The sequence below is a fragment of the Rhinoderma darwinii genome, chromosome 4, assembly GCF_050947455.1.
Source record: "Rhinoderma darwinii isolate aRhiDar2 chromosome 4, aRhiDar2.hap1, whole genome shotgun sequence".
In the NCBI taxonomy this organism is placed as follows: Eukaryota; Metazoa; Chordata; class Amphibia; order Anura; family Rhinodermatidae; genus Rhinoderma; species Rhinoderma darwinii.
In genome coordinates this window covers 243,742,243-243,769,612 of record NC_134690.1, presented here as the reverse complement: position 1 = coordinate 243,769,612, position 27,370 = coordinate 243,742,243, and the positions used below count along the sequence as shown (strand labels likewise).

At 42.3% G+C, this 27,370-nt stretch overlaps 1 protein-coding gene across 10 annotated transcripts in view; it reads right to left on the bottom strand.

The window, feature by feature from the left end:
- Positions 1–27,370, bottom strand: part of NCOA7 (nuclear receptor coactivator 7) — a 247,757-nt gene that overhangs the window by 84,739 nt on the left and 135,648 nt on the right. For 9 of the 10 annotated variants that reach the window (XM_075862323.1, XM_075862326.1, XM_075862325.1 and 6 more), the window contains one exon: positions 18,282–18,358. In XM_075862323.1, coding sequence (XP_075718438.1) covers positions 18,282–18,358 — 77 coding nt within the window. Of the gene's footprint in view, positions 1–18,281; positions 18,359–26,047; positions 26,360–27,370 lie in introns of those variants that run through there. The other variant, XM_075862328.1, reaches the window with a different exon arrangement.

Genomic DNA, 27,370 nt, shown 5'->3' with positions numbered 1-27,370 from the left:
AAAATGTGAGAAATTGCTGCTAAAGTTCTAAGCCTTGTGAGGTCATAGAAAAATAAAAGGATGTTCAAAAAACGATGCCAATCTAAAGTAGACATATGGGGGATGTTAATTAGCAACAATTTTGTGTATTATAACTGCCTGTCTTACAAGCAGATACATTTAAATTGAGAAAAATGCTAATTTTTGCAATTTTTCGCTAAATTTTGGTGTTTTTCACAATTAAATACTGAACATATCGAGCAAATTTTGCCAGTAACATAAAGTCCAATGTGTCACGAGAAAACAATCTCAGAATCGCTTGGATAGGTGAAAGCATTCCGGAGTTATTACCACATAAAGTGACACATGTCAGATTTGAAAAATGAGGCTCTGTCAGGAAGGTCAAAAGTGGCTAAAGAGGGAAGGGGTTAAAAGCAAACCTACACCCATACGTTTGGATCACTCTGCCATTGACTTTCATTATAAAAATAAACGTAATTTGTTAATGTGTATGTTTTTTGGGGCTCTGAATGGAATAGTGAACAATGCATTTTATTATGTATTCTAAAAAATAAATTAAGGAGCTAGATTTATTTTATGTAATTTTTAAAAAAAAAACACTTTAATAAATAAATACTTTTTAAAACTGGTATATTTGATGGAGTTCGTGAGCACACGAGGATAATTTGCTCAATCAGCTCATTCCAAGGAACTGTAAACAGCCATCATCATCTCCTACCTCTAGAATCCAGAATAGCCAGAGACCGATGTAGCACATCGTACAGCGAGGATATCCAGTGATCCAGACAATTGTTCCCAAATGCGAATACTCTTCAACTTTGATGTAAGTGAAACATATAGACTAAGTTTGACTATGTTGATATACTACACGATCATGCGGGCGTACTTTGCTTCATAATATATGCCGGATGTAGGATAAACACGTGGTGTAAACAGAGTCAACTTATACCTGAAAAACTCTGCAGCAGAAGGGTAAAACAGGATTCCAGAATCACTCATATAAATATAAAACTTTTAAACAAAAAAAAAAAACACACACCCAAGAAAATTGGAGGTCTATTATTCAGCTAAGTGAAGAACTTTATTATTTAAAGGGGTTGTCCCACAATAAAATCTTATCCACGGGATAGTTTTTATGTTGAACATACTTATTAAGAATTAAGTGATATGTTGTTAGTTTGTTTTTTTTACCACGTCATTATCTATATTAACCCCTTCCCGCTTTGGCCACTTTTGACCTTCCTGACAGAACCTCATTTTTCAAATCTGACATGTTTCACTTTATGTGGTAATAACTTCGGAATACTTTCACCTAACCAAGCGATTCTGAGATTATTTTCTCATGACACATTGGACTTTATGTTACTGGCAAAATTTTCTCGATATATTCAGTATTTAATTGTGAAAAACACCAAAATTTTGTGGAAAATTGCAAAAATTAGCATTTTTCTAAATTTAAATGTATCTGCTTGTAAGACAGGCAGTTATACCACACAAAATTGTTGCTAATTAACATCCCCCATATGTCTACTTTAGATCGGCATAATTTTTTTAAAATATTGTTTCATATTTTTCTAGGACGTTACAAGGCTTAGAACTTTAGCTGCAATTTCTCACATTTTCAAAAGGCTATTTTTACAGGGGTCAGTTCAGACATGAGGTGGCTTTGAGGGCTTTATATATTAGAAACCCTGAATAAGTCACCTAATTTTAAAAACTTCACCCCTCAAAGTATTCAAAACTGCATTTAGAAAGCTTCTTAACCATTTAGAGGTTTCACAGGAATTAAAGCAAAGTAGAGGTGAAATTTACAAAATTACCTTCTTTTTTTTTTTGCAGAAATTCATTTTTAATCCATTTTTTTGTAACACATAGTTTTACCAGAGAAACGCAACTCTATATTTATTGCCCAGGTTCTGCAGTTTTTAGAAATATCCCACATGTGGCCGTAGTGTGCTAATGGACTGAAGCACCGGCCTCAGAAGCAAAGGAGTACCTAGTGGATCTTGGGGCCTCCTTTTTATTAGAAAATATTTTAGAAAACCATTTCAGGCTCGAAGGGCTCTTGCAGTGCCAAAACAGTGGAAATTCCCCAAAAGTGACCCCATCCCTCAAGGAAATTATCTAGGGGTATAGTGAGCATTTTGACCCCACAGGTTTATTGCAGAAATTATTGGAAGTAGGCCATGAAACTTAAAATCGACATTCTTTCAAAGAAAATGTAGGTTTAGCTAATTTTTTCTCATTGCCACAAGGACTAAAGGAGAAAAAGCACCGCCACATTTGTAAAGCAATTTCTCCCAATTAAAACATGTGGTCATAAACGGCTGTTTAGAGACACAGCAGGGCTTAGAAGGGAAAGAACGCTATTTGGCTTTTGGAGATCAAAATTTAGCAGGAATGGTTTGCGGAGGCCAGGTCACATTTGCAACACCCCCGAAGGGACAAAACAGTGTAAACCTCCCATAAGTGACCCCATTTTGGAAACTACACCCCTTGAGGACTTCATCTACAGGAGTAGTGAGCATTTTGACCCCACAGGGGTTTTATAGATTTTATTAGACTTGGTCAGTGAAAATAAAAAAAAAATCCTTTTCCTTCAATAAGCCCTTATGCACACGACAGGGTTTCCCGGCCGTGTGATGGCCGTTCAAAAAACGTCCGTATCACATTCTCTGACCATGCTCTTATAACTCTCACCCTTTCCTTGCCAACGAACCACCTTCACTCCTGGCAGTGGCGCTTGAATGGATCGCTCCTGCAGGACTCTACGGTGGTTTCGGACGAGATCTCGAAGTATTTTGATACGAATGCTTCTCCGAGGGGTTGACCCGCTTTGCATTTGGGAGGCACATAAGTGTGTGGGTGCGCGGTTCCTTCATTCGTATTGGTTCCAAACTAAAGAGGGAATGGACTACTCACCTCATGGACCTCCTGGATCGCATACACAGGTTGGAACAGTCCCATAAGGTCTCCCAGGACCGGGTTGTAGGGGCGGAACTGGGTCAGCTGAGAGTAGGTTCGTTCGCTCTGTCTTTCCAAGGCTAGGGCCTAATTAGTTAAATGCAGACGGCACTTTTACGAGTTCAGTAACAAACCTGGTAGGACTCTGGCAAGGGCACTTAGGAAATCGCGCCCCTCAGGTTCAAGCCCCACACAATAGGCGTCTGCAGCTTCCACATGACATATCGGAGGCCTTCCGTGCCTATTATCACTGTCTTTATAATCTTCCTCGGGCCCCCCCTTCCTCGGACGGAGGGAGCCACTTGGAGAGGATTGAGTCGTATCTCCGGTCCTCAGGGATGAAATGTATCCCCCAGGAGGCTATCGCTGCACTGGAGGCTCCTATTTCCCCGGAGGAGTGGTCATGGGCACTGAAGGACTCGCCAGCGGGGAAGGCACCTGGCCCGGACGGGCAACTTTTACATTATTAGAAGGCCTGTTCGGAACTGCTCTCCCCTCATTTCCTACATGCCTTCAATTTCACTCACGGAAGGGAGGACCCTTCCTCGGGACACGTAGGTGATACCAAAAGAGGGGAAGGACCCATCCATGTGGCAAAATTATCGTCCCATATCGTTGTTAAACGTAGACCTGAAGCGGTTTGCAAAGATTCTGGCCCATAGGATGACCCCACTACTACATAATGTGATACATAACAACCAGGTGGGCTTCATGCTGCTAAGGGAAGCCCGAGATAACACTACACGGGCAATGAACCTGATGTATCAGGTGGCCACCACGGCCCTGCCCACTTGATTGCTGTCTACGGATGCAGAGAAGGCCTTCGACAGAGTCAACTGGGATTTTATGTTGGCTACATTGTGGCATGTGGGACTGGGCACGCATATGATGCAATGGATTTAGAGTCTCTACTCCTCCCCCACGGCCCAGGTTAAGGTGAACGGCCACTTCTCCTCCTCGCTCGCTATCTCAAATGGCACGAGGCAAGGTTGTCACTTGTCCCCCTTAATTTTCATTTTGTGTTTGGAGCCCTTTTTGTGCCATATTCACTCCAACCCAAACATAGCGGGTGTATCTTTGGGAGGAAGGTCCCTGCATATGCGGATGACCTGCTCTTTTTTCTCACCGCACCCAGTCTCCTTGCCCAACCTGATGGCGGAGCTGAGTAGATACTCGAAACTGTCCAACTTCAAGGTCAATTACCAGCATTCGGAGGCTCTCAATATCTCGTTGCCACTGTCCCTGGTAGATGAGCTGTCGGAGTCCTTCTCCTTTAAATGGGCTAGAGAGTCCCTTAAATACCTGGGGGTCCGGCTGCCCTGAGATCTATCTCGCCTTTACGCGGTGAACTGCCCTCCGCTTCTACAACGTGTGTAGAGTGATTTGGTTTCGTGGACGATGGGCACTTTGGTAGGAGTGCCATATTTAAGATGAACATTCTGCCACGGATTCTGTATCTCTTCCAGGCCTTGCCGGTACACATCCCACACCCCTTCTTCCAAGCCCTGTTGTCCCTACTCCACAGATTAATATGGATGGGGAAAACCAGCACGTATTGCCCGTTCCATGCTTTTTCGTGCCAAGTGTGACGGTGGCATTGGTCTCCCGGACTTTGTTTCCCATCACCAGCCCTCACACGTGTCACGAATATTGGACTGGTTTAGACACACTGAGGTCAAACAGTGGGTGTCCATGGAAGACCTTTTTTTGAGGTCCCGTTGAGGGCATTGCCCTGGTTGGGCAAACACGTCCCCCTTTCGGTACGAACACATCCGACTATAGGGCCAACCCTGGCGGTCGCGTCCCAGCTCTTCCCTCGGAAAAAGATCTCTCCGTCTCCCTCCCCTTGTTCCCTATCTTGGGCAATCCTTCATTTCCACCGGGACAGGATAGGGGTCCCTTTTGGCACTGGCTGAGGGCGGGTAAGGGCTACGCTACCAATTTTATACAGGGTACAGCATGGATGACAAGCTCACAGCTGGCATCTTTGTCAGACCCCATCTTCTTTACTTCCTGGCAGGTCACCCAGTTAAGACACTTCCTCACATCTCTACCTAACCCACGGGCATACTCACGAGATAGCTCCCCTTTCGAACTCTTATGCTTGGGCACAGGCACGATACGTGACTCGATGTCCAGACTTTATGTGCTGCTAATCTCTCCATCTACTCTTTCCACACCCCCATACTTGAGTAGCTGGGAGAGGGACTTGGGCCTCACATTCACTGTGGAGCAGACGGACCGTCTGCTTACTATGACACATAAATGCTCCATGGCTAGCAGATTCCAGGAGGCGGGATTTACGATCATGTCGCGTTGGTATAGGGTGTCTTCCAGATTGCATGCAATGATCCCTGTGGTCTCCACGTTGTGTTGGAGATGTGAAGACCAGGTGGGCACAATTTTACACATCTTTTGGGACTGCCTGCAGCTGACGGATTTCTGGTTTGAGGTGTGGCGCATCTCTTCCAAATTCACGGACTTCCCACTCCCGCGTTCTCTGGCCCTGTTCCTGCACCACCTATGCGATGTCCCCTTGTCTACGTACCGACGCTCGGTGGTTCGCCATTTGGTGAATGCAGCTAGGGCGTGTTCCCGTGTTGTGGAGACAAACCTGTCCGCCAACAGTGGGCATGTGGTTCGGCAAGATCCAGGAGATTATGAGAATGGAGGACCTCACGGCATCGATGAGGGGCCCATGCTAAATTCCTCAAAACTTGGCATGAGTGGATTCGATTTCAATCGTCAGTGGCGTATAGGACCATCATGGCCTCCAGAGCATAATTTCTAGACATAGTGTGTGAGGTCAGTTTCCTCCCCTTCCTCTTTCCTTCCTGCTCCCTCTTCTTTTCTGCTTCGCTCTACTTCTATCCTGTTCTCATATGGGTTATTATGCATGGCTGCTGGTTCAGGATGCATAAACTATCTGATCTTTCAGGATTGGTTTCAGCTGTATGTTATGGTTTTCTATTGTGTCTCTTGCACTTATTGTATCTACAAATGCTGGCCTGTGAGCCGATGTCAGTGCTGAGAATGTCTAAACCATCTGCTTTGTGTTTCGAAAATGGAAAATAAAAGAATTAAAAAAAAAAAAAAAAGTCAGTCATACGGCTGCGGTAGGAACAATAGACCCGTAATGGGGCTATTCACACGACCGATTTTTTGACGGCCCGGGAAACCCGGCCGTCAAAAAATGGGACATGCCCTATTTTCGGCCATTCTCCCAGCCCCCATAGAAGTCTATAGGGCCGGGTAATACACGCCATCACTTGAATGTGTTCCAAGTGACGGCCGTGTCTTCCGTCGCTCGCGCGCTCTCCTTCTCCTCCCCACAGTGCGAAGTGCATGTGAGGAGGAGGGTATTTATTTTGCTCCCTGTAGGAGCGGAATCCCCAGCCACAGCTTCGGCAACGCTGTGGCCGGGAATTCCACTCCAGCAGAAGTCCCTGACTTCACTGTGTCCATATATGACTTGTTCCTGACCCGTAGGTTGTGCGTGCGGCACTACCTACGAGGGAGCCGTGCGGCACTACCTACGGGGGAGCCGTGCGGCACTACCTACGGGGGAGCCGTGCGGCACTACCTACGGGGGGCTGTGGCAGTATCTACAGAGCGAAGTGTGTGGCAATTTACAACTGAAATTCATCAGATTTTAAAACGGACTGGGGAAATAAACGGATGTAAAAAGGGTCGAAATCGGGCGTTAAAAACGGCCCGGAATGGATGCAAACTGGCCAGGAAAAACGGCCGATTTTATCGGCCGACACTCGGACCCGGTCGTGTAAATAAGGCCTAAGACGTAGCTTTAGCTCAAAATTTTTAATTTTCCCAATAAAAAAAAAAGAACCACAACGTTTGTATAGCAATTTCTCCTGAGTACGGCAATACCCGATATGTGGTCATAAACTGCTGTTTGGGAACACCGTAGGGCCTAGAAGGTAAGGAGCGCCATTTGGCTTTTGGAGTACAGATTTTGCTGGATTGGTTTCTGGTTACTATGTCGCATTTGCAAAGCCCCTGTGGGACTAAAACAGTGAAAACCCCCCACAAGCGACCACCTAGGGGTATAGCGAGCGTTTTAACCCCGCAGGTGTTTTGCAGAAATTAGTGTGCACTCTATGTTGCAGAGTGAAAATTTTATTTTTTCCATACATATGCCAATATGTGGTGCCCAGCTTGTGATACCATAACAAGACAGCTCTCTAATTATTATGCTGTGTTTACCGGTTTTAGAAACACCCTACATGTGGCCCTAATCTTTTGCCTGGACTATCGACAGGCCTCAGGAGTAAGAGAGTACCATGCGAAATTGAGGCCTAATTTGGCAATTTACACAGTATTGGTTCACAATTGCAGAGGCTCTGATGTGAAATAATAAAAGAAACGGCTGAGAAGCTATACCCCTCAAGGCATTTATTAAGGGGTGTAGTGAGCATTTTCACCCCACAGGTCTTTTCCATAAATGATTGCTCTGCGGATGGTGCAAATTAAAAAATTTCATTTTTCCCTAGATGTGACATTTCAGTGGAAAATATGTAGTGTCTAGCTTATGCCATTTGGAAAGACACATCTCAAAAATTGTTAAAAGGTTTCACCCGTTTGGGCACGCTGTAGGGCTCAGAAGGGAAGGAGCACCATTTAGCTTTTGGAGCGTGGCTTTAGGTGTCCAGCTTTTTACAGAATTAATAGAACATGGAAAGTTTACATTAAACACCAAGGACAGAATAGTCCTCCAAAAGCATCCTGCTCTATGCCCAACTTCACATTAACTGCCTGTTTTTCCAGATTGGTTGATCGGCAATCGAGACACACAGCACACTGGAAAGTGAATGGGCACAGTGTGCTGTGCACCTCGATCGGGATCAACCAATCACAGACAACAGGCAGTCAACGTGAAATTGGGCATAAAGCAGGATGCTTTTGGAGGACTCTTTTTAACGATTTTACAGACTTAAAAATAAAAAATGTAAGCTTTAGCAAGAACAATTAGTAACATTTTATCCCTCTAAACAGAAGTGCTTCCCGTGCCTCATGTTTCTTCAATCTTTTCCATAATGCAGGTCTTCGATTGACATGATTTTAGTGTGAAGTGACTTTCACCAATTTTGATTTACTAAAATATTTGAGAACTTAATTATTAGGGTATGTTCACACGGCTTATTTTTGGCCGTTTTTCTGGCCGTAAACGGCCGAACAATCGGAAGCAGAGCGCCTCCAAACATCTGCCCAATGATTTCAATAAGAAAAACGGCGCTCTGTTCCAAAGGGGCGTTTTTTTACACGGCCATTTTTGAAAACGGACACGAAAAAGAAGTGCATGTCACTTCTTGTGCCGTTTTTCAGTGACTCTAGAAAAACAGCTTCAAAAACAGCCATAAGAAACGCTGCTAAAAGAAAAAAAAAAAAGAAAACTTATTTTCAGCCGTTTTTGATTTTATGTGCGCAAATACCCTTATACTATCAAGAGAGCAATCTCAACATAAAGCAGCATGTGCTGCCTGACAAAATATTGTAGATTAATGGTATGTTCAGACTAGGGCAGGCCGTTGTGGCCTAAACATAAAATCACGATTTTATGTCAAAGTGTAGCTAAATGTTCGACAAACTTCTCACGTCATAGTGACATGTTAGAAGTTTGTATTGGTGGGGGTCCGAGCACGGAGACCCCCACCAATCGCTAGAACGAAGGAGCTAAAGCGTTCGTGTGAGCATTCAGCTGCTTCGTGTCTGTTCGGCTTTTTCCGGAAAGACGATGTACGGGCTCATAGACTTTCTATTGAGTCCGTACACTGATACATTTATTTCCAGAAAAAGCCGAACAGACACGAAGCGGCTGAGCGCTCACACGAGCCCTTCAGCTGCTTCGTTCTAGCGATTGGTGGGTGTCTCAGTGCTCGGACCCCCACCAATACAAACCTTTGACATGTCAGAAGTTTGTCGAACATTTAGCTACACTTTAAAGAGGCTGTCACCGGTTTATTAATTCCCTCTCTCCTAACTAATCGAATAGGCGCTATGGATGCTGATAACTACAGTGTGATTTGTTTTAAAAAACGATTATTATTTGCAAAGTTATGAGCATTTTTCTAAATATGCTAATGTAGCCCTAATCGTCATATAGGAGGTGAAATGTTCTTTTCATTCTGGGCGGTGGAATTTGTGTCTGTATTATGCTGTCCAATCGTCCATTATCGACTATGTATTCAACTAGCGATATCTCCAGTTGTGTCACTGCCCGACACATGGCTGTTTGAAGTGATCCCCCTTCCCTCTAGAATGTGTGTCTCTCATGATGTGTGAAGCAGCTTCATGCTGATAGGACAGTGTCAGAGGCTGTGAGGTAGCTCCACCTCAGGAGAAATCGCTGCGGTTACCACCCACTTCTCTAATAAAGGCTCATTTACATATTTAGAAAAAAAGCTCATAACTTTTAATATAATAAACTTTTCGGGACTCAATTTTCACTAGTATTATCAGTGTGACAGCACCTATTAGATTAGCTGGTAGATAGGGCATTATTAAACTAGTGAAATAGCTGCTTTAACCCCTTAATGACCGGGCATGTTTGTACCTTAATGACCAAGCCAGATTTGTCAAATCTGGTATGTCTGACTTTATCAGAGAATAACTCTGTGAAAGTTTTGAATATCCAAGTAATTCTGACATTGTTTTTTCGTCACATGTTGTACTTTATTTTAGTGGTAAAAGTAGACTGATACAATTTGCGGAAATTAAAAAATAGAAAAATGGAAGAAATTTTGTAAAAATTAAAATTTTTCCCTATTTTTAACTGCAATGTCACATATGTACACACATACTGTACAATTTTTTTAATTAAATACTTTTGAATTGAATAATAATTTTAGAAATTTTGAAGTACATTTTGTTTTCCTGCACCAAGCCAGGTTTTCAGAGGCTCATAGGTGTCAGAGTGATGGAAACCCCCACAAATTACCCCATTTAGAAAACTAGACCCCTTAAGGTATTTACCTAGGGGTATAGTAAGTATTTTGACCCCACAGTTTTTTGATAAATGTAATACATAGCAGGTGAAAAAAAAAAATTTCACTTTTTTTCATAAAAGTATCAGTTTGAAGACCAATTTCTTTGTAAAGCGACCATGAGAATGAAGAAACACACCACAAAATCTATCACCCTGTTTCTCCTGTTTTCAAAAATACCCACATTGAGGGCCTAATGCGCTGCCTGGACACACGGCAGGACCCAAAAGGAAGGGAGCACCCGGAGGCTTTCAGGATTCATATTTTGCTTGAAAATGTTTTAGGCCCCACTGTACATTTGGAGAGGCTTTGAGCTGCCAGAACGATAGAAACTCCCCATAAACTACCCCATTTAGAAAACTAGACCCCATAAGGTATTTATTTAGGGGTATAGTAAGTATTTTGACCCCATAGTTTTTTGCTAAATTTAATGCATAACAGGTGAAAAAAATAATTATTTAACTTTTTTTCATAAAAGTATTAGTTTGAAGACCGATTTCTTTGTAAAGCGAACATGAAAATGAAGAAATACACCCCAAAATCTATTACCCTCTTTCTCCTGTTTTCAAAAATACACACATTGTGGCCCTAATGCGTTGTTTGGAGACACGGCAGGGCCCCAAAGGAAGGGAGCACCCGGAGGCTTTCAGGATTCATATTTTGCTTGAAAATGTTTTAGGCCCCACTGTACATTTGGAGAAGCTTTGAGCTGCCAGAACGATAGAAACTCCCCATAAACTACCCCATTTTCGAAAACTAGACCCCTTAAGGTATTAATCTAGGGGTATAGTTAGCATTTTGACCACACAGGTTTTTTGCTAAATATATTAGAATTAGTCTGTAAAAATTAAAATATACTTTTTTTCTGAAACATAGAAATTTTTATTATTTACAAGGAATAACGAAGAAAATGCACCCCAACATTTGTAAAGCAATGTCTCCCGATTACGACAATACCCCATATGTGGTAATAAACTGCTGTTTGGACCCACAGCAGGGCTCAGAAGGGAAGGAGAGCCATTTGGATTTATGATTTTGCTGGAATGGTTTTGGGTGCCATGTCGCATTTGCAATGCACTGGAGGGACCAAAACAGTGGAAACCCCCCAAAAGTGACCCCATTTTGGAAAAACCTTCAAGGAGTTTTTCTAGGGGTATAGTGAGCATTTACACCCCACGGGTCTTTTGCAGAGTTTATTAGAATAAGGGTGCGAAAATTAAGATCAAAATTTTTTCCACTAAAATGTTGCATTTTCTCATTTTCACAAGGGATAAAGGAGGAAAAAAAACAACCATTTTTTATAAAGCAATTTCTCCCGAGTACGGAAATACCCAACATGTTGTCATACTTTTTTTCAATAGAAATGAATTAACCCTTTAAGGACTGATCCATTTTTTGCTTTCATATTTTAGATTTTTCACTACCCGCTTTCCAAGAGCCATAACTTTTTTATTTTTCCATCAATAGAGTGGTGTGAGGGCTTATTTCTTGCGGGAGGAGCTGCAGTTTTTATTGGTTCCATTTTTTGGTACATAAAAAGTGATTCAAAAGTTGTATTACATTTTTTTTTTCTTAGAGCGAAAGTGACAAAAAAAAAACAGCGATTTTGGCGGTTTCAATTATTACATTTTTTTAAGGTGTGCACTGTGCGAATTAAATAATGGTATATTGTAATGGTTCGGACTTTTACGGACGCAGCGATACCAATTTTGTTAATTTTTTTACATTAGAAGAAAAATGCGAAAAGGTGTATTTTTTTTGAACTTTAAAAAATTACATTCTCACTACTAATAACTATAATTCTTCTACACATTTTATTAATCAATCCCCTTAGGGGACTTGAGCCAGCGATCATTGGATCACTGGTACAATACACTGTAATACTAATGTATTGCAGGATATTGTTATTTTTACAGGCTTCTGTAACAGAGCGATCGCTGTACCTGTCCGTTAGTACCGAGGGGGCCTGCTGTAATACACAGCCGACACCCGCAGCGTATGGAGCGGGCTCAGCACCTGAGCCGGCTCCATAAATCAACCGCCGCACCACGACTGGCAATTAAGTCATAGTGCGCAAAGGGGTTAATGCACAGCGGATGGTTCAAAGTGAAAATTGCAATTTTCCACGGATACACCATTTTAGTGCATAATATGTTGTGCCCAGTTTGTGCCACAGAAGACAAATACCTCATAAAACGTTAAGCGGGTTCTCTCGGGTATGGCGACGCCATATGTGTGGGCGCAAACTGCTGTTTGGGCACGCTGCAGGGCTCAGAAGGGAGGGACGCCATTTTGCTTTTGCTGCGCAGATTTTGCTTGGTAGTTTTTCTGTTTGGGGTTTTGCTGGTATTTCAGTTTATAATGTGGGGGCGTATGTAATCTGTGCGGACTACATCAGGGCATAATAAGAGGGTATGATAATGGGGTAAATAAATAATATTTCATAGATATGTGCCCGGTGTCGCACTGATAAATGGCGCCCGATCTTATCCACTTTTGGACACTGCACATTTTGCATCGTTATATTCTGAAAGCCAGAACTTTTTTATTTTTTCACCACCGGAGCTGCGTGAGGGCTTATTTGTTGCGGGACAATCTGTACTTTTCATTGGTACCATTTTGGGGTACATGCGATTTTTTTGATCACTTTTTATTACATTTTTTTGGAAGCCAGGGGACCAAATACATGCAATTCTGACAATGTTTTTTAGTTTTATTTTTTGCGGCGTTCACCGTGCACTATAAATGACCATTATATTTTATTCTGCGGATCGGTACGATTATGGCGATACCATATGTATATAGGTTTTTTTATGTTTTGCAGCGTTTGCGCAATAAAATCACTTTTTTATAAAATAATTTATTTTCTGTGTCACCATATTCTGAGAGCCGTAACTTTTTTATTTTCCAGTCAAAAAAGCTGTGTAAGAGCTTGTTTTTTGCGGGACGGGTTGTAGTTTTTATCGGTATTATTTTTGGGTACATGCGACTTTTTGATCACTTTTTATTCTCTATTTTGGGAGGGGTGGTGACCAAAAAATAGCGATTCTGTTGTAGTTTTTTATTGATTTTTTTTGGGGTGTTCATCGTGCGGGAAAAAATAACATTATAGTTTTATAGTTGGGGTCGTTACGAACGCGGTGATACCAGATATGTGTGCTTTTTTTAACGTGTTCATTTTTTTCCTATAATGAAAGACTTATTATAGGAAAAAAATGCAGTGTTTGTTTATATAACTTATAACTTTTATTTTTACACTTTTTTTAAAACATTTTTATTATCTTTTTTTTACTTTTTTCAGTTGTCCCACTAGGGGACACTTAGACTTGCAGCTTTGATCGCTGCTAGAGTACATTACACTACACAGGTAGTGTAATGTACTCTAAGGCCTCATTTACACGAACGTATTATACGCGCGTGCGACGTATAATTAGTCAATGGGGCAGTTTAGACGATGCGTGAATTGCGCTCAGCGCGTGTGCGCAGAAAAAAACTCACGACATGTTCTATAATCGTGCGTTTTTCGCGCACTCACGCACCCATTGAAGTCAATGGGTGCGTGAAAACCACGCATGCCGCACGGAAGCACTTCCGTGCGAACTGCGTGATTCGCGCAAGAGCTGTCAAACTCCTGAATGTAAACAGAAAAGCACCACGTGCTTTTCTGTTTACAAACATCCAAACGGAGTGTCAAATTCGAGATGAGCGCACCGAACTTCACCGGGTTCGGCCAAACTCGTTTTGACCGAAACCGGTAAAAAATGTTCGGGTACGCGACGTCAGGAGACAGTCACTGTCCACGGTGCTGAAAGCGTTAAACTGGTTCAGCACCATGGACAGTGACTTCCGCTCCGAAAATCCATGAACCTGTAAAAAAAAAAAGACGTTCTGACTTACCGATAACTCCGGTCCGACCTCCCGGGATGACAGTTCAGTCAAAGTGACAGCTGCAGCCAATCACAGGCCAAGCACAGGCTGCAGCCAATCACAGGCTGCAGCGGTCTCATGGACTGCGGCGTCATCCTGGGAGGTGGGGCCGGATGACAAGAGAGGGACGCGTCACCAAGGCAACGGCCGGGAGCCCGGACTGGGGGAAGCAGGAAGTTCTTGGTAAGTATGAAAGTCTTTTTTTATTCACAGGTTGGTGTATATTGTGTTCGGCATTCACTGTCGAGGGTGCTGAAAGAGTTACTGCCGATCAGTTAGCTCTTTCAGCACCTTGGACAGTGACGGGCGTCGACTAGCCTCATCTCTATGATGGCGGCTGCGCGAAAATTACGCAGCCGCGCATCATACACGGATGACACACGGAGCTGCCAAGTGCCTTTTGCGCGCGCAAAACGCAGCGTTTTTTGCGCGCGCAAAACGCACACGCTCGTGTAAATGAGGCCTAACTGTCATTGTGACGTAACGGTCACTCTGACAGGAAGCCGAGGAGGACCGGCCAGAGGCTGTTCCTCCGAGGCTTCCGTTCATGGCAACCCGGAGGTCATTGCCTGACCTCCGATTGCCGTGACAAGCATCGGTAGCCGAAAGCAGCGGCGATGGTGAGCTGTCCGGCGAGACCGATATGTCAGCTGTCTAGGACAGCTGTCAGCGCGGGTCTATCACTCTGTGTTTACACAGAGTGACAGTTTTAAATACTGACGAAAATGAACGTCCTGGGGCAGGAACTAGCAGCCGACCATGACGTACATTTTCGTCCTTGGTCGTGAAAGGGTTAAAGAGAACCTTTCACCTGCTCATACAAGTTCACCATGTAATAAGCACTGCTGCACAAACCTTGTCTCACTTTAAAAAAAAATGTCTATCCTCCCCCGTTATTTAGATATCTGTGCCGTTAAATTTGGCTCCCAATATTTAAATAACCCCCTGAACTGTCAATGGGGCGTTTCTTTATTTCTGACTGGCACAGGGGCGTGTTACTTATCGCTCTGACACTGTCCAATCAGCTACGGACAGTGTGAGAGTTACTTGTGCTGTGTGATTTCTCGCACGAGATCACACAGTTTTGTCATTCTGCAGAGAGCGTGTGCGCAAGCCCGTTCGCACGCACATCTTAGACATCGCCGCTCCCGACGATATTCCCGCTACCACGAAACAAAAGAAGAGGAGAAGATCTACTCACATGCCCTTAACGCATTATCACGTAACTCTACGTGATCAGGGTTAAGGGGAAGTATGGAGCGCGTTTACAGGCAAGCGCGTTCTATACTCAGCAGGTGACGGCTGTGTTATGCAGTAGACAACTCACAGCAACAGGCGGAAACAAAGATCACGTTGATTCCGCTCGTTTAACACCTTAAATGCCACGGTCAATCGCGACTGTGGCATTTAAATCTTTAGAATCAGCGGCGCACCCCCCTCCGAGTCATCACACCCCCCGGATGTCCCCCAGGTCCACCATCGTTGTACTCATTTGATGCCCTGCCTTTGGCAGGTCTTTAAAGGAGACCTAGTATTACGATGTACTGCAATACATTAGTATTGCAGTATATCACTCAAGCGATCCAACGATCACTTGTTCATGTCCCCTAAGGGAACTAATAAAAAATAATTAAAAAAAGGAAAGCCCCCGCCGTGCACGCTATAAGCGCCCATAGGGCTTCATTAGACTGACGGAAGCCAAAAGAGTGTCCTATTGGTTTCTGTCATGCTGGTAAATATCAATATATCTATTTTTTTAATGATGGAACAGTGTAATAGACTACGATATTCCATTCTTAGTGATCCTGCGAAAAACAAAAAAAACAAGTGGTATAGTTTTTTTTTTTCTTAACATGGGAGCCTATGTGTGACGCATGCAACTGCATGGCATCCGTCACAGGTATACATTAAATATAGATGTTGGGGCACTCATCAGTACATCAGGCTTCACTCAGCCCGGGAATTCAGAGTGTTTCTGATGCTCTGGCCAGAGACTTTGGTGTTGTAAGCTCCTGACATCACAGTCCATATATAAAGGATTTTCTCTAGGCCTGGAGTCCCCAGCCAGATCGCTTTGGATGCAAAATCAGAATTGTGCTTCACTTAAATGGCGAATCGATTTAATTCTATTAAATTGCCCAGCCCTAGTTCAGATGCGCTAAAAAAAATTATATACAGATTTTGCTGCATGCATAGATTTTTTTCCGTTCCATGTAATTGAGGTTTTGTAAAACTTGCAGATTTTCGAATATGTCCTATTAAGGGCTCCCCTTGTATGAAGGTACTCTTGATAAAATAGCATTATCAGCAATTCCCGGATATGTTATTAGTGGACAGCAATGGTTCCTGTACTATATAAAAAACTTTTGCATCTAATTATAGTAATATATGGGGAATGACTGGCTTTGGTCTTGATTAGGTTATACCTTAACCCCCTTCTTCCCTACCATGCTTTTGTCCCATTCTCACGAATGGTGAACACCCACACTCTATCCTTCCTCCTTTTTCCACCGACATCTGTGACAATGTTTTCTGTCTATGACCCATGTACACCTTTTGGATATCAACACAAGTATAATTTTGTTTTCTGTCTTTACCATGGCTTTATCTCCAGTGTGCTGTTTAATCCATTATAAGTTTCTGTACTGTTATTTATATTTAAAAAAAAAAAAAAACAACTTAATAAAAATATTTTGGAGAGCTATTAAAATAATAAGTCCCCATACCTACGACTGTAGTTTTCATCCGTAATTACGGACGAAATTGCTGACCTATTCATTTCTATTGGCCATGGACACCTTTCCGTATATTTACGGACGTGTCCGTGCCTTAGAAATGATCCAAAATGTCCTATTCTTGTCCACAATTGCAGCACGGACTCGCCCATAGAAGTCTATGGGCGATTCTGTAATTGCGGACGGCTATGGATGTGTATCCGTAGCAGTCAGAACTGTATTTGCGGACAGTAAAAACCTTTACGGTCGTATGCATGAGGCCTAATATATTTTCTTAGTATACTATATTATGCTAAACTAGATGTCTAGGGTTATATTGTTATTTGTTTAACCACACTGAGTGTTATAGTCACTAGTATGGTGACTGTTCTAAATTTCAGAAATTTCTTTTATCCGATCCAACATTTTTGGGGCTCGTAAAAATAGATTCCCTACCTTTCCCTAGCATACATTTCCCTCAGTGTATGTGCAGCTGTAACCTGATAATTGTCTCACACCGGTGGTTTAGTTGCTGGTATTTTATTTGTTATGTATAATCATTCTATCCGTGCTATAATGGAAATTAGCTCTCCTTCGTAATGGCATTGCGAAGCAATTAATCTGAAATAGCAAAGCTGTAGAGTAAAGTACAGGGATCCTCTAATGAGAGAAGGGGTGGATTTAACGATGTGACTAGTCTAGCTGCAGTCACGGATACGTGATGTGCCCTAAAGGCACAAATAACCTAAATGCAACGAATACTGGAGAAAGAAAGCAAGCACTACCCATACTAATACCTATGAAGAGAACCTTTCACTTGCCCATACCCCTGAACGGTCAATGGGGCAGGTAAATGGCATGGGGGCGTGTTACGTATCGCTCTGACACTGTCCAATCCACTACAGACAGTGTCACAGCAGCTTGTGTTGGGTGATTTCTCTCGCAAGATCAGTGTTTTCTTCACGGTCTGACAAGAGCTGGAGGGAGTAGAGCACGCATGCACGAACAGCTCCGCCGCCACAGAATAGAAGAGGAGGAAGAATGTGAATTATTCTTCTGTTCCGTGGTGGCGGGAGTATTGTCGGCAGCGGCGACTGGGCTGGGCGCACGCGCTCTCACTCTTCAGCTCTCGGCGACAAGACTGTGTGATCTCGTGAGAGAGAGAAATCACACAGCACAAGCCGCGATGACTCTGTCCCTAGCCGATTGGACAGTGTCAGTGCAATTAGTTACACACCCCCATGCGATTTAGAAATGAAGAAACGCACCATTGACAGTTCAGGGGGTTATTTACATATCGGGTGCCAAATTTAACAGCACCGATATCTAAATAATGGAGGAGGATAGAACTTTTTTTTTTAAAGTGAGACAAGGTTTGCGCAGCCCTGCCTATTACATGGTGCACTTAGCCGCACATGTATGGGCATGTGAAATGTTCTCTTTAAATATCATTTCAAGAGGATATAGAACAAATCCTTGTAATAATTTACTTATTTTGCTGTCTGAAGGGAACCACTAGTTGTATTGAAACTCACAGGAATGGCAAAAAATATGCCATAATATTTTCTAGTGTTAGCAACATTTTAATGATGTTGTCATAATAGTAATACTGTAATTCAAACACATAAGCAAAAATGTATATAGTGTTTGTTAAAAAACACAAGATGTGACTTACTATGTATTCGATGGTCCCCAAAGGTTTCTTCATAACCATTTTTTTCTCTTTCTTCTCATTTTTGTTATGAATTTCTCCTGGAACAAAAAAATAAAATAAAAAATATGTATGTAAATTTAGAAACCGTAATACATAATCACATTCAAAACGATCTTTTTAAGAAGAATCCACTAAACATATTTTAAAAGGTGTAATCAATATTTATCACCTATCCACAGGATAGGTGATAAATATCTGATCGGTCGCGTTCAGACCACTGTGACCTCCACCGATAACGGGTTTACTTTGTCGTTCCTGGGAGACCCATAGGATTGGAGCGGTAGTGAGCATGCTAGGCCACCATTCCATTCTTTTCTATGGGGTGGTGAATGGAGCAGTGGTCGAGTATGCGCACTACCACAGCATTCCTATGGGGCTCCCAGGAACAGCAAAGTAAGCCCATTCTCGTGATTGGTGGGGGTCCTAGCTATCCTGTGATAAGAGTACAGTCCCTTTTTATTACGTATGCATAAAGAAAGGTGTTAACAGGGACATGATCCTTATCATTCTCACCCATAAAAATGTTTATGGTATGTTCACAGGCAGATTTGTTGCAGAAATTTCAGTGACTGATAATCTGTTCCATACATCTGAATGGGGTTGTTTCTGCAGCACGTGCATGGATTTCTACACAACTTATTCATATGAATGGGACAGACATTTATGCTACGAATCTGGCGCAAGTTTACATACCGTAGGTTTTCTTCTGCAGCCTGACAGATAAAATCTGCGTTTCAATTAGGCCACATGCACACTTGACTGTAGCATATCTTCCAAAATTGAATCCTATTAGCAAAACATTTTAGGCCCTGCCCCAAATGCTCAGAAAACCTCCCGGAAATTCCCACTATGGGGCAGTGATGTGACACAAAACTATATACTAAACGTGACCATGGTTTGTTGGCTTTTTCTCTCTTCACTGAAGCCAATTGAAGAAAAAAAAAATGCCATGCAATCTGTAGGCAAAGCACATGCTTGTGGCTCTCTGTCCCAGTGTGTACCAAGATTTTCACCAGTTACATAGAACATCAAGAAGGAGAAAGTGACCGGCTGCTCACAATCACTTCCTTCTGTACAGCACTGGAACACTTTAGCAGGCACAAGTACTAGCAGCAGAATTGTGAGGTGGAACGTTATATTTACAGTAGATACCAGTGTCTGTGAAAAGGACAAATTGTTCGGGGCAGGGCTAAAGTGGCACATACTGGAAACATTTTTGAGCACTGATTCGCGCTCCGCCAGGGGTCTTCAGTTTCGAGCAATGCCACTGCTATCAGGGATATCTTGTATTTGCATAGCAAAAGGCCTTATGCGTTACATACACATAAAATTAATCTGATATATTAGGAAGTGCTTAAGGAAATAAACAAGTGATACATCCACATTAAAAAGGCTCCACATATGCTATGTTCACACAGAGTTTTTTGCAGGAGGAAAATTCCTCCTGCAAAAACTGCTCCAGACAGTTTTTGCACAGTGGTTTGACAAAAACTCGTCAAAACACTCGTCGAGGCGTTTTTTTCCTCTTTCTGACAGATTGAAATGGGTTTTGGAGGCGGAAACCGCCTCAAGATGGGTCATTACGCTTCTTTTTACCGCGACGCGTTTTTTTTTACTCGCGGTAAAAAAACTCGTCCAACTCCCATTGAAATCAATGGGAGGCATTTTCGGGCGGTTTTTGAGGAGTTTTGCGGTGAGGTTTCCGCGTCAAAAAACAGGGCCTAAGGCTATGTTCACATGGAGTATTTTGTAGGAGGAATATCTGCCTCAAAATTCCGTTTGGAAGTTTGAGGCAGATTTTCCTCTCCCTGCACGCCGATTTTCGCTGAGTTTTTCGCCCGCGGCCATTGAGCGCTGCGGGCATAAAACACCGTGAAATACGCTTTCTCTGCCTCCCATTGAAGTCAATGGGAGGTCAGAGGCAGAAACGCCCGAAGATAGGGCATGTCGCTTCTTTTTCCCGCGAGGCAGTTTTACTGCTCGCGGGAAAAAGACGCCGACGCCTCCCATTGAAATCAATGGCAGGCATTTTCGGGCCGTTTTTGACAAGTTTTGTGACGCGGTTTCCGCGTCAAAAAACTCTGTGTGAACATAGCCTAAGGCAGCCAACGTAAATAAGAACCCGACACAGCACAAACCCAAGCAACATATATAGTTCAGCAGTATGTCATCGGTGCGTGTCAGACACCCAAACCCCGCACCGATAAGCCGCTCCGATGGCCTCCAGGCAACGGATGTTGTGGCACATAATGCTATGTACGGGAGCCCAGAAGCAGTTGGCTCCATACATAGCATAGCGGCCGTTCTGCAGAACTGCAGGTCTGCTCCTATTCACTTCAATAGGAGCAGAGCTGCAGTACAGCAGCTCGGCTGCTATTCCGTGACAGGAGCCAACTGCTTCCGGCATGCACGTCCGGTGAACAGAGGCACCGGACAGCTGATCTGTGCGGGGCCCGGGTGTCGGACCTCCACAGATCATGTACTGATGACCTATCCGGCGGATAGGTCATCAGTTGTCAGAAGCTGGAAAACCCCTTTAAGGTTTAGCTATTATATAGTGCAGTGAAAGGTTCATTAACTATTAACGCCTTCCCGACATGTGCCATATATACAGCATAGTCATGAAGTGGTTCCGTAAAATACAGTAATTTCGTTGTGGTTATAACGCGGGCTCAGAAGCGGAGCTGCGCCATCACCGCCAGGTATCAGCTGCATATTACAGCGGACACCCTGATGTAACGGCCAGGACCAGAGCTAGCCTCCGATCCGGTCAATTAACCCCTTTCATCCCACGACATCTATGGGGTTTGTAGCCAATGGTTAGTATGACAACTTGGGACCTAACAATGGCCTCCTGGTCTGCCACGTACGGAAGCCTATTGGGACCCGTCTCCAGCAGGTCCTAATAGGCTTGTAGACAGTGTCACACTGACAGCTTGAATCCGTTGCACTACGTTGGAACTGCAGTGTATTAGTATAGCGATCAGTGGTGCAGGCCTTCAAGTCCTCTAGTGGGACAAAACAAAAAAAGTTATTAAAATGTTTAAAATGAAAAGCTTTAAGTTAAAAAAAAACTATTTTTCTTTTTTTTACAATAATAAAAGTATTTTATCATTTGAAAAAAAGAAAAGAAAAACGACTAAAAAACAACAACAACAAACTATACATAATTGGTATAGTCACGTCCATAACGACCCAAATTATCACAGAATTTGTCCTGCACGGGTAACACCGTAAGAAAAAAAAAAGTAAGAACAATGCCAGAATTGATGTTTTTAGGTCACATCGCCTCCCAAAAAATGGAATATAATATATATATATATATATATATATATATATATATAAATAAAAAAAAAAAAAAAAAAAAAAAGAAGGCATATTTACCACAAAACAGAACAAATAAAAAGGACAGCCCATCCCGCAAAGACCTCACACAGCTCCATCGACTGAGAAATAAAAAGGTTATGGAACTAGCAGTGCGCGGAAGAAAAACAACCTGATGTGCAGGCCGGAGGGAAACATAAAAAAAAAACAAAAAAACTATATAAATTTGGTATCGCCGTAAACGTACTGACCTGCCGAAGAAAAGTTGACATGTCATTTATACTGCACTGTGAACACTAAAGAAAAATTTTAAAACAATGCCAGAATCACTGTTTATTGATCCCTAGCCTCACAAAAAAAATGGAATAAAATTGTGATCATGAAGTCACATGCCCCGAAAATGGTACCAATAAAAACTACAGCTTGTCCCGCAAAAAAATGTAAATAAAAAAGTGCTCAAACCGCTACGAGGATGGAAAACCAAGAAAAAAAAGTTACGGCACTAGCAATGCGGTGATGAAAAAACATCCTGATGTGCAGGCCAGTGGGGAACATTCCTTTAGTTTTAAGAAGTGGTTATCAAGGCGCCAGTATTTGGGAACCAAAAAGGGCAGGGCCACAGCACGTCTGCTGGAAGCGAGGGCACACATATTATACCAGGGCAACACTTTACCAGCAAAGTTTCCCAAACTACAAAGGAGGAAAAGTCCAAAAAATGCGCAGAGCGTTACAACTGGGGGATAAGAATGAATGTTTATCAGTGCGACACTGGCCTGTGCATAACGGATTGCTTCACGGTGTACCACACGTCTATGGATAGTTTTATTATTTACCCCATTATTATACCCCTTATTATACCCCGATGTACCGTGCACAGATTACATATGCCCCCACATTATAAAACTGAAGTTTTACTGGTATTTCAAGCAGAACTACTACCAAGCAAAATCCACGATCCAAAATCCAAATGGCACTCCCTCCCCTTTAAGCCCTACAGTGTGCCTAAACAGCCGTTTACGTCCACATGTTTGGCATTACCATACCGGGGAGAACCTGCTTAACGACTATTGGGTAAGATTCTCCAGTGACACAACATATTGTGCGGTGGAAAAATTGCAATATTCACTTTGCATCATCCGCTGCTATTAATTTCCGAATAACACCCACTTGTGAGGTCTAAATACTCACTACACCCCTTGATAAAGGACTTCATGGGTGTAGCTTCTAAAATGGTCACTTTTTTTTTTTGGTACATCAGGGGTTTTGCAAATGCGACATGGCGTCCACAAACCATTCCGGCAAAATCTACGCTCCAAAAGTCAAATACCTCTCCTTTTCTTCTGAACCCTCGCATATGTCCAAACAGCAGGTTATAACCACATATGGGGAATAACCGTACTAGGGAGAAATTTCTTTACAAATGTTGGGGTGCTTTTTCTCCTTTATTCCTTGTGAAAATTGGAAAAAAAAAAACCTTTTGTTTCCAATGCTCAACTCTAATTCAGCAAAAAACCTTTGGGGGTCAAAATTTTTTACTATACTCCTAGATGAATTACTCGAGGGTTGTAGTTCCGCACATAAAGTCACTTTTGGGGGGTTTCCACTGTACTGGTACTTCAAAGGCTCTGCAAATGTGACATGGCGCCTAGAAACCAATCCAGAAAAAACTGCACTCCAAAAGCCAAATGATGAATCTACTCTTTTGAACCCTGCCATGTGTCTAAACAGCAGTTTATGACAAAATATGGGGTATTTCCATACTAGGGCTTTTTATTCTTTATTCCCTGTGCAAATAAAAAAAAAATAATTGAGCAAAAACTACATCTTATTGGAAAAAACTCTAATAAAATCTATGAAACACCTGTTGGGTCAAAATGCGCACTGCCCCTCTATGTGAATTCCCTGCGGGGTGTAGTTTCCTATGTTTTGGCACTACAAGACCTCTTCAAACCGGACAGGATACCTACAATATTTTCTTTAAAAAAAATGAAGTCCCCAAATTTCACAAGGTGATCCTTCAGTTCGGGGGCCTGTGTTGCAGTCAAGACCAGGGCCACATATGAGATATTTCTAAGAACATCAGAATCAGGGTAATAAATATTGAGTTGTGTTTCTCTGTTGCTGCGTTACAGAACAAAAAACTAATTAAAATGGAATATCTACAGAAGAAAATGAATTTTGAAAGATTCAAATACACATACTTTGCTTTCATTCCTGTGAAAGGCCTAAAGGTTTAAGTAACGTTATCAATGCGGTTTCGAAAACTTTGAGGGGTGCAGTTTTTAAAATGGGGTGATTTATGAGAGTTTCAAATATATAGGACCATCAAAGCCACTTCAGAACTGAACCATAAAAACAAAATAAGCTTTTGAAACTTTCTTGAAAACGTGAGAAGTTTCTGCTAAACTTATAAGCCTTGTAACGTCCTAGAAAAATAAAGGATGTTCAAAAAACGAAGCCAACAAAGTAGACATATGGGAAATGTTAACTACTAACTATGAGGTATGTTCACACGCTTAACAAATAACGGCTGTAAAATACGGAGCTGTTTTCAAGGGAAAACAGCCCCTCATTTTCAGCTGTTTTTTTATGCATCAAGCGTTTTTTACGGCTGTTTTTGGAAAGTTTTTTCTACTGAGACAATAAAAAACGGCCCCAAAGATGGCTCCAGAAGTGACATGCACTCTTTTTTATAGGGGGGGGGGTGTTTTACGTGCCGTTTCTAAAAACTGCGCGCAAAAAAACGCCCGTGGGAACGGAATGCCGTGTTTCCCATTGAAATCAATAGGCAGATGTTTGGAGGCGTTTAGCCCCTGTACTTTCAGCCGCTTTTCGGGGCTTTTACGGCCTGAAAAATGGCTGAAAATAGGCCGAAACAACATACCGTAAAGTGTGGTATAACACAAGAAGACATTTAATTTTAGAAAAATGCAAATTTTTCCACATTTTCTCTAAATGTTGGCGTTTTTCACAAATATTCACATATGGGGGGATGTTAATTAGCAACAATTTTGTGTGGTATAACTGCCTGTCTTACAAGCAGATACATTTAAATTTCGAAAAATGCTAATTTTTCGCAAAATTTGTGTTTTTCACAATTAAATACTGAACATGTCTACAAAATTTTACCACTTGAACCCAGTCCAATGTGTCACGAGAAAACAATCTCAGAATCGCTTGGAGGTAAAAGCATTCCAAAGTTATTACCACATAAAGTGACACGTCAGATTTGAAAAATGAGGCTCTCTCAGGAAGGTCAAAAGTGGCCACAGCGGGAAGGGGTTAAATGCCTTTTTCTACCAGAGCAAAGTGGTGACAGTGGGGCTTACTAACTAGAAAGTTTTTAGCCCCAGCCCCAAATCTTCCATATGAAATATATGTCAGTGCTGCCCTCATACTAAAGTGCTTGTGCAAAGCATGTGCACAGCGACAACGGGGAAGAAAAGGGAACATTTTAATGCAGGACAAATGTAGATTGGATCGTTTTGACCATTTACATGTAGTAATTATTGTTAGGCTATGTTCACACGCTAAACTAAAAAGAGTTCAGCCGCTCTTAAGGGTATGTTCACACAGAGTTTTTTGACACGGAAACCGCGCCGCAAAACTCGTCAAAAACCGTCCGAAAATGCCTCCCGTTGATTTAAATGGGAGGCGGAGGCGTCTTTTTCCCGCGAGTGGTAAAATCGTCTTGTGCGAGAAAGGAGGGACATGCCCAATCTTCGGGCGTTCACACCTCTGACCTCCCATTGACATCAATGGGAGGCAGAGAAAGCGTATTTCGCGAAATTTGGGGGTGTTGTATGTTATAATCCTACTGTAAAACTTGTACTAACGTTGTATAAAAGACTTCGGGGCACATTTGTCGATAGCCTGCCACTTTACAGGCGTTTAGTTTACTTTGGCGCCAGTTAATCAAGATGTAGCAAGCTTCATAATAAACTTGACCCGGTTTGCGGCACCTCATGTTAATGTAGGTACGCCAGGATTTTGCACCAAAAAGTGACACGTAATAACTATTTCTTGTTTCTTATATAGTGGCGGCATATTCCACAGCGCTGTACAGCTACACCTCTTTCATGCATCGTCTACAAATCCGTCCTGTATGTTACAGAACACTGAAGATGCCACAAGTGTTTCACAATAATATAGCACGTCACTCTCACCGGTTTTTTTTCGGAGCATAATCTTAGATAAATGTGCCCCTTTTGTCTTTTGTATTAATTTATTCCCCTGTAAGGTATTTCTACCATTATAGGTAAGAGAACTGAGCACGTCTGCAATGACATGTTCCTTTTTAAGGCTTCGTTCAGACCCCCCATAAACGTCTATTTGAGAAACACCCCTACAAATAAATGCCAAATTTGGGATGACTAAGTAACAATAACAATCAGCACACCTACCAATGGCACAGTAGGGGGGCTGGCAGCAGTCAATAGACCAGCAGTAGGACTTATTTGATAAGGGGGCATGGAGGGGGTCCTCGGGTCTGCTGCTGGAGTTGCCCTGGTGTGCAGTGGAGAGCAGGACATGCTTGTCGTTGGCTGGAGTTAGCTGGCTTGCCTCTGGTGCTTGCTGCCCCTCATGTCCAGTGGCCGGGTCACAGTGTAGCTCTCCTCCAGGACATAAGGTACAATAGTCCGTATCATGCATGCACTCCACAGCGAACATGTTGACCACTCGCTATAATGGAAGTGCCGCTCTTTTTGGCATGGCTCCTCCAGTGCACGATGTGCCGGCTCCTTCCTCTATGGAGAGGACTGGACTATTGCATTGTTCCTTCAGGTCAGCTGGATCCAAACCTAGCAGGGGAGGTGTTAGCCCCGAGGCCTGCAGTTCTCTCACCCAACCCCCACACAGACAAGCTGAAGAAGCTCACATGTGTGCATGAACCGAACACCTTGGTGCTTATATTTTTTTTTATTTAAAAAAACGTTATTTAATTTACACAAAAATCCTACTTATCGGGCACTTTATAACTTCCAATATTTGCGGGACAATTTTAAGCCCCGCCCCGGCCGGGAACGTTCAGTTTTAGGTAAATTTACATAAATTCCATAGTTGTCCTATGTAACCTCTGAACATGCCAAGAGTCCTGAGGTAAAACGTGATCTTTATAAAAAAAAAAAAGAGCGTTCATAAAGGGTTAAAAGTGGAACTGGACTTTAAAAATACATGTTCCATTAAAGTGTTTATTTATTCGATAGGTTTAACTGTTAGATTTTAATTTTATTTGTATATATATATTTTACTTTTTTAACTTATACACTAAGAAAAATAAAAACAATTATTGAAACAGTTGCAGGCCCTAGAAATGCAGCTCTATGCAGCATTATGTGAATGGAGATATTTTAACCCTTTAGTGACCAGCCCATTTTAGGCCCTAATGACCAAGCTATTTTATTCGTTTTTCTATAGTCGCATTCAAAGAGCTATAACGTTCTTATTTTTTCGTCTACATAGCTGTATGAGGACTTGTTTTTTGCGGGATTAGTTGTGCTTTTTAATGGCACCATTTTTGGGTACATATAATTTTTATATTAACTTTTATTAACCTTTTTGGGGGGGATTATAAAAAAAAACTGAAATTCCGCCATTGTTCTATGCGTTTTTAAATTGACGCCGTTCACTATGCGACGTAAATAACATGTTACTTTATTCTATGGGTCGGTACGATTACGGCGATACCACATATGTTAAGGTTTTTTTATGTTTTACGACTTTTG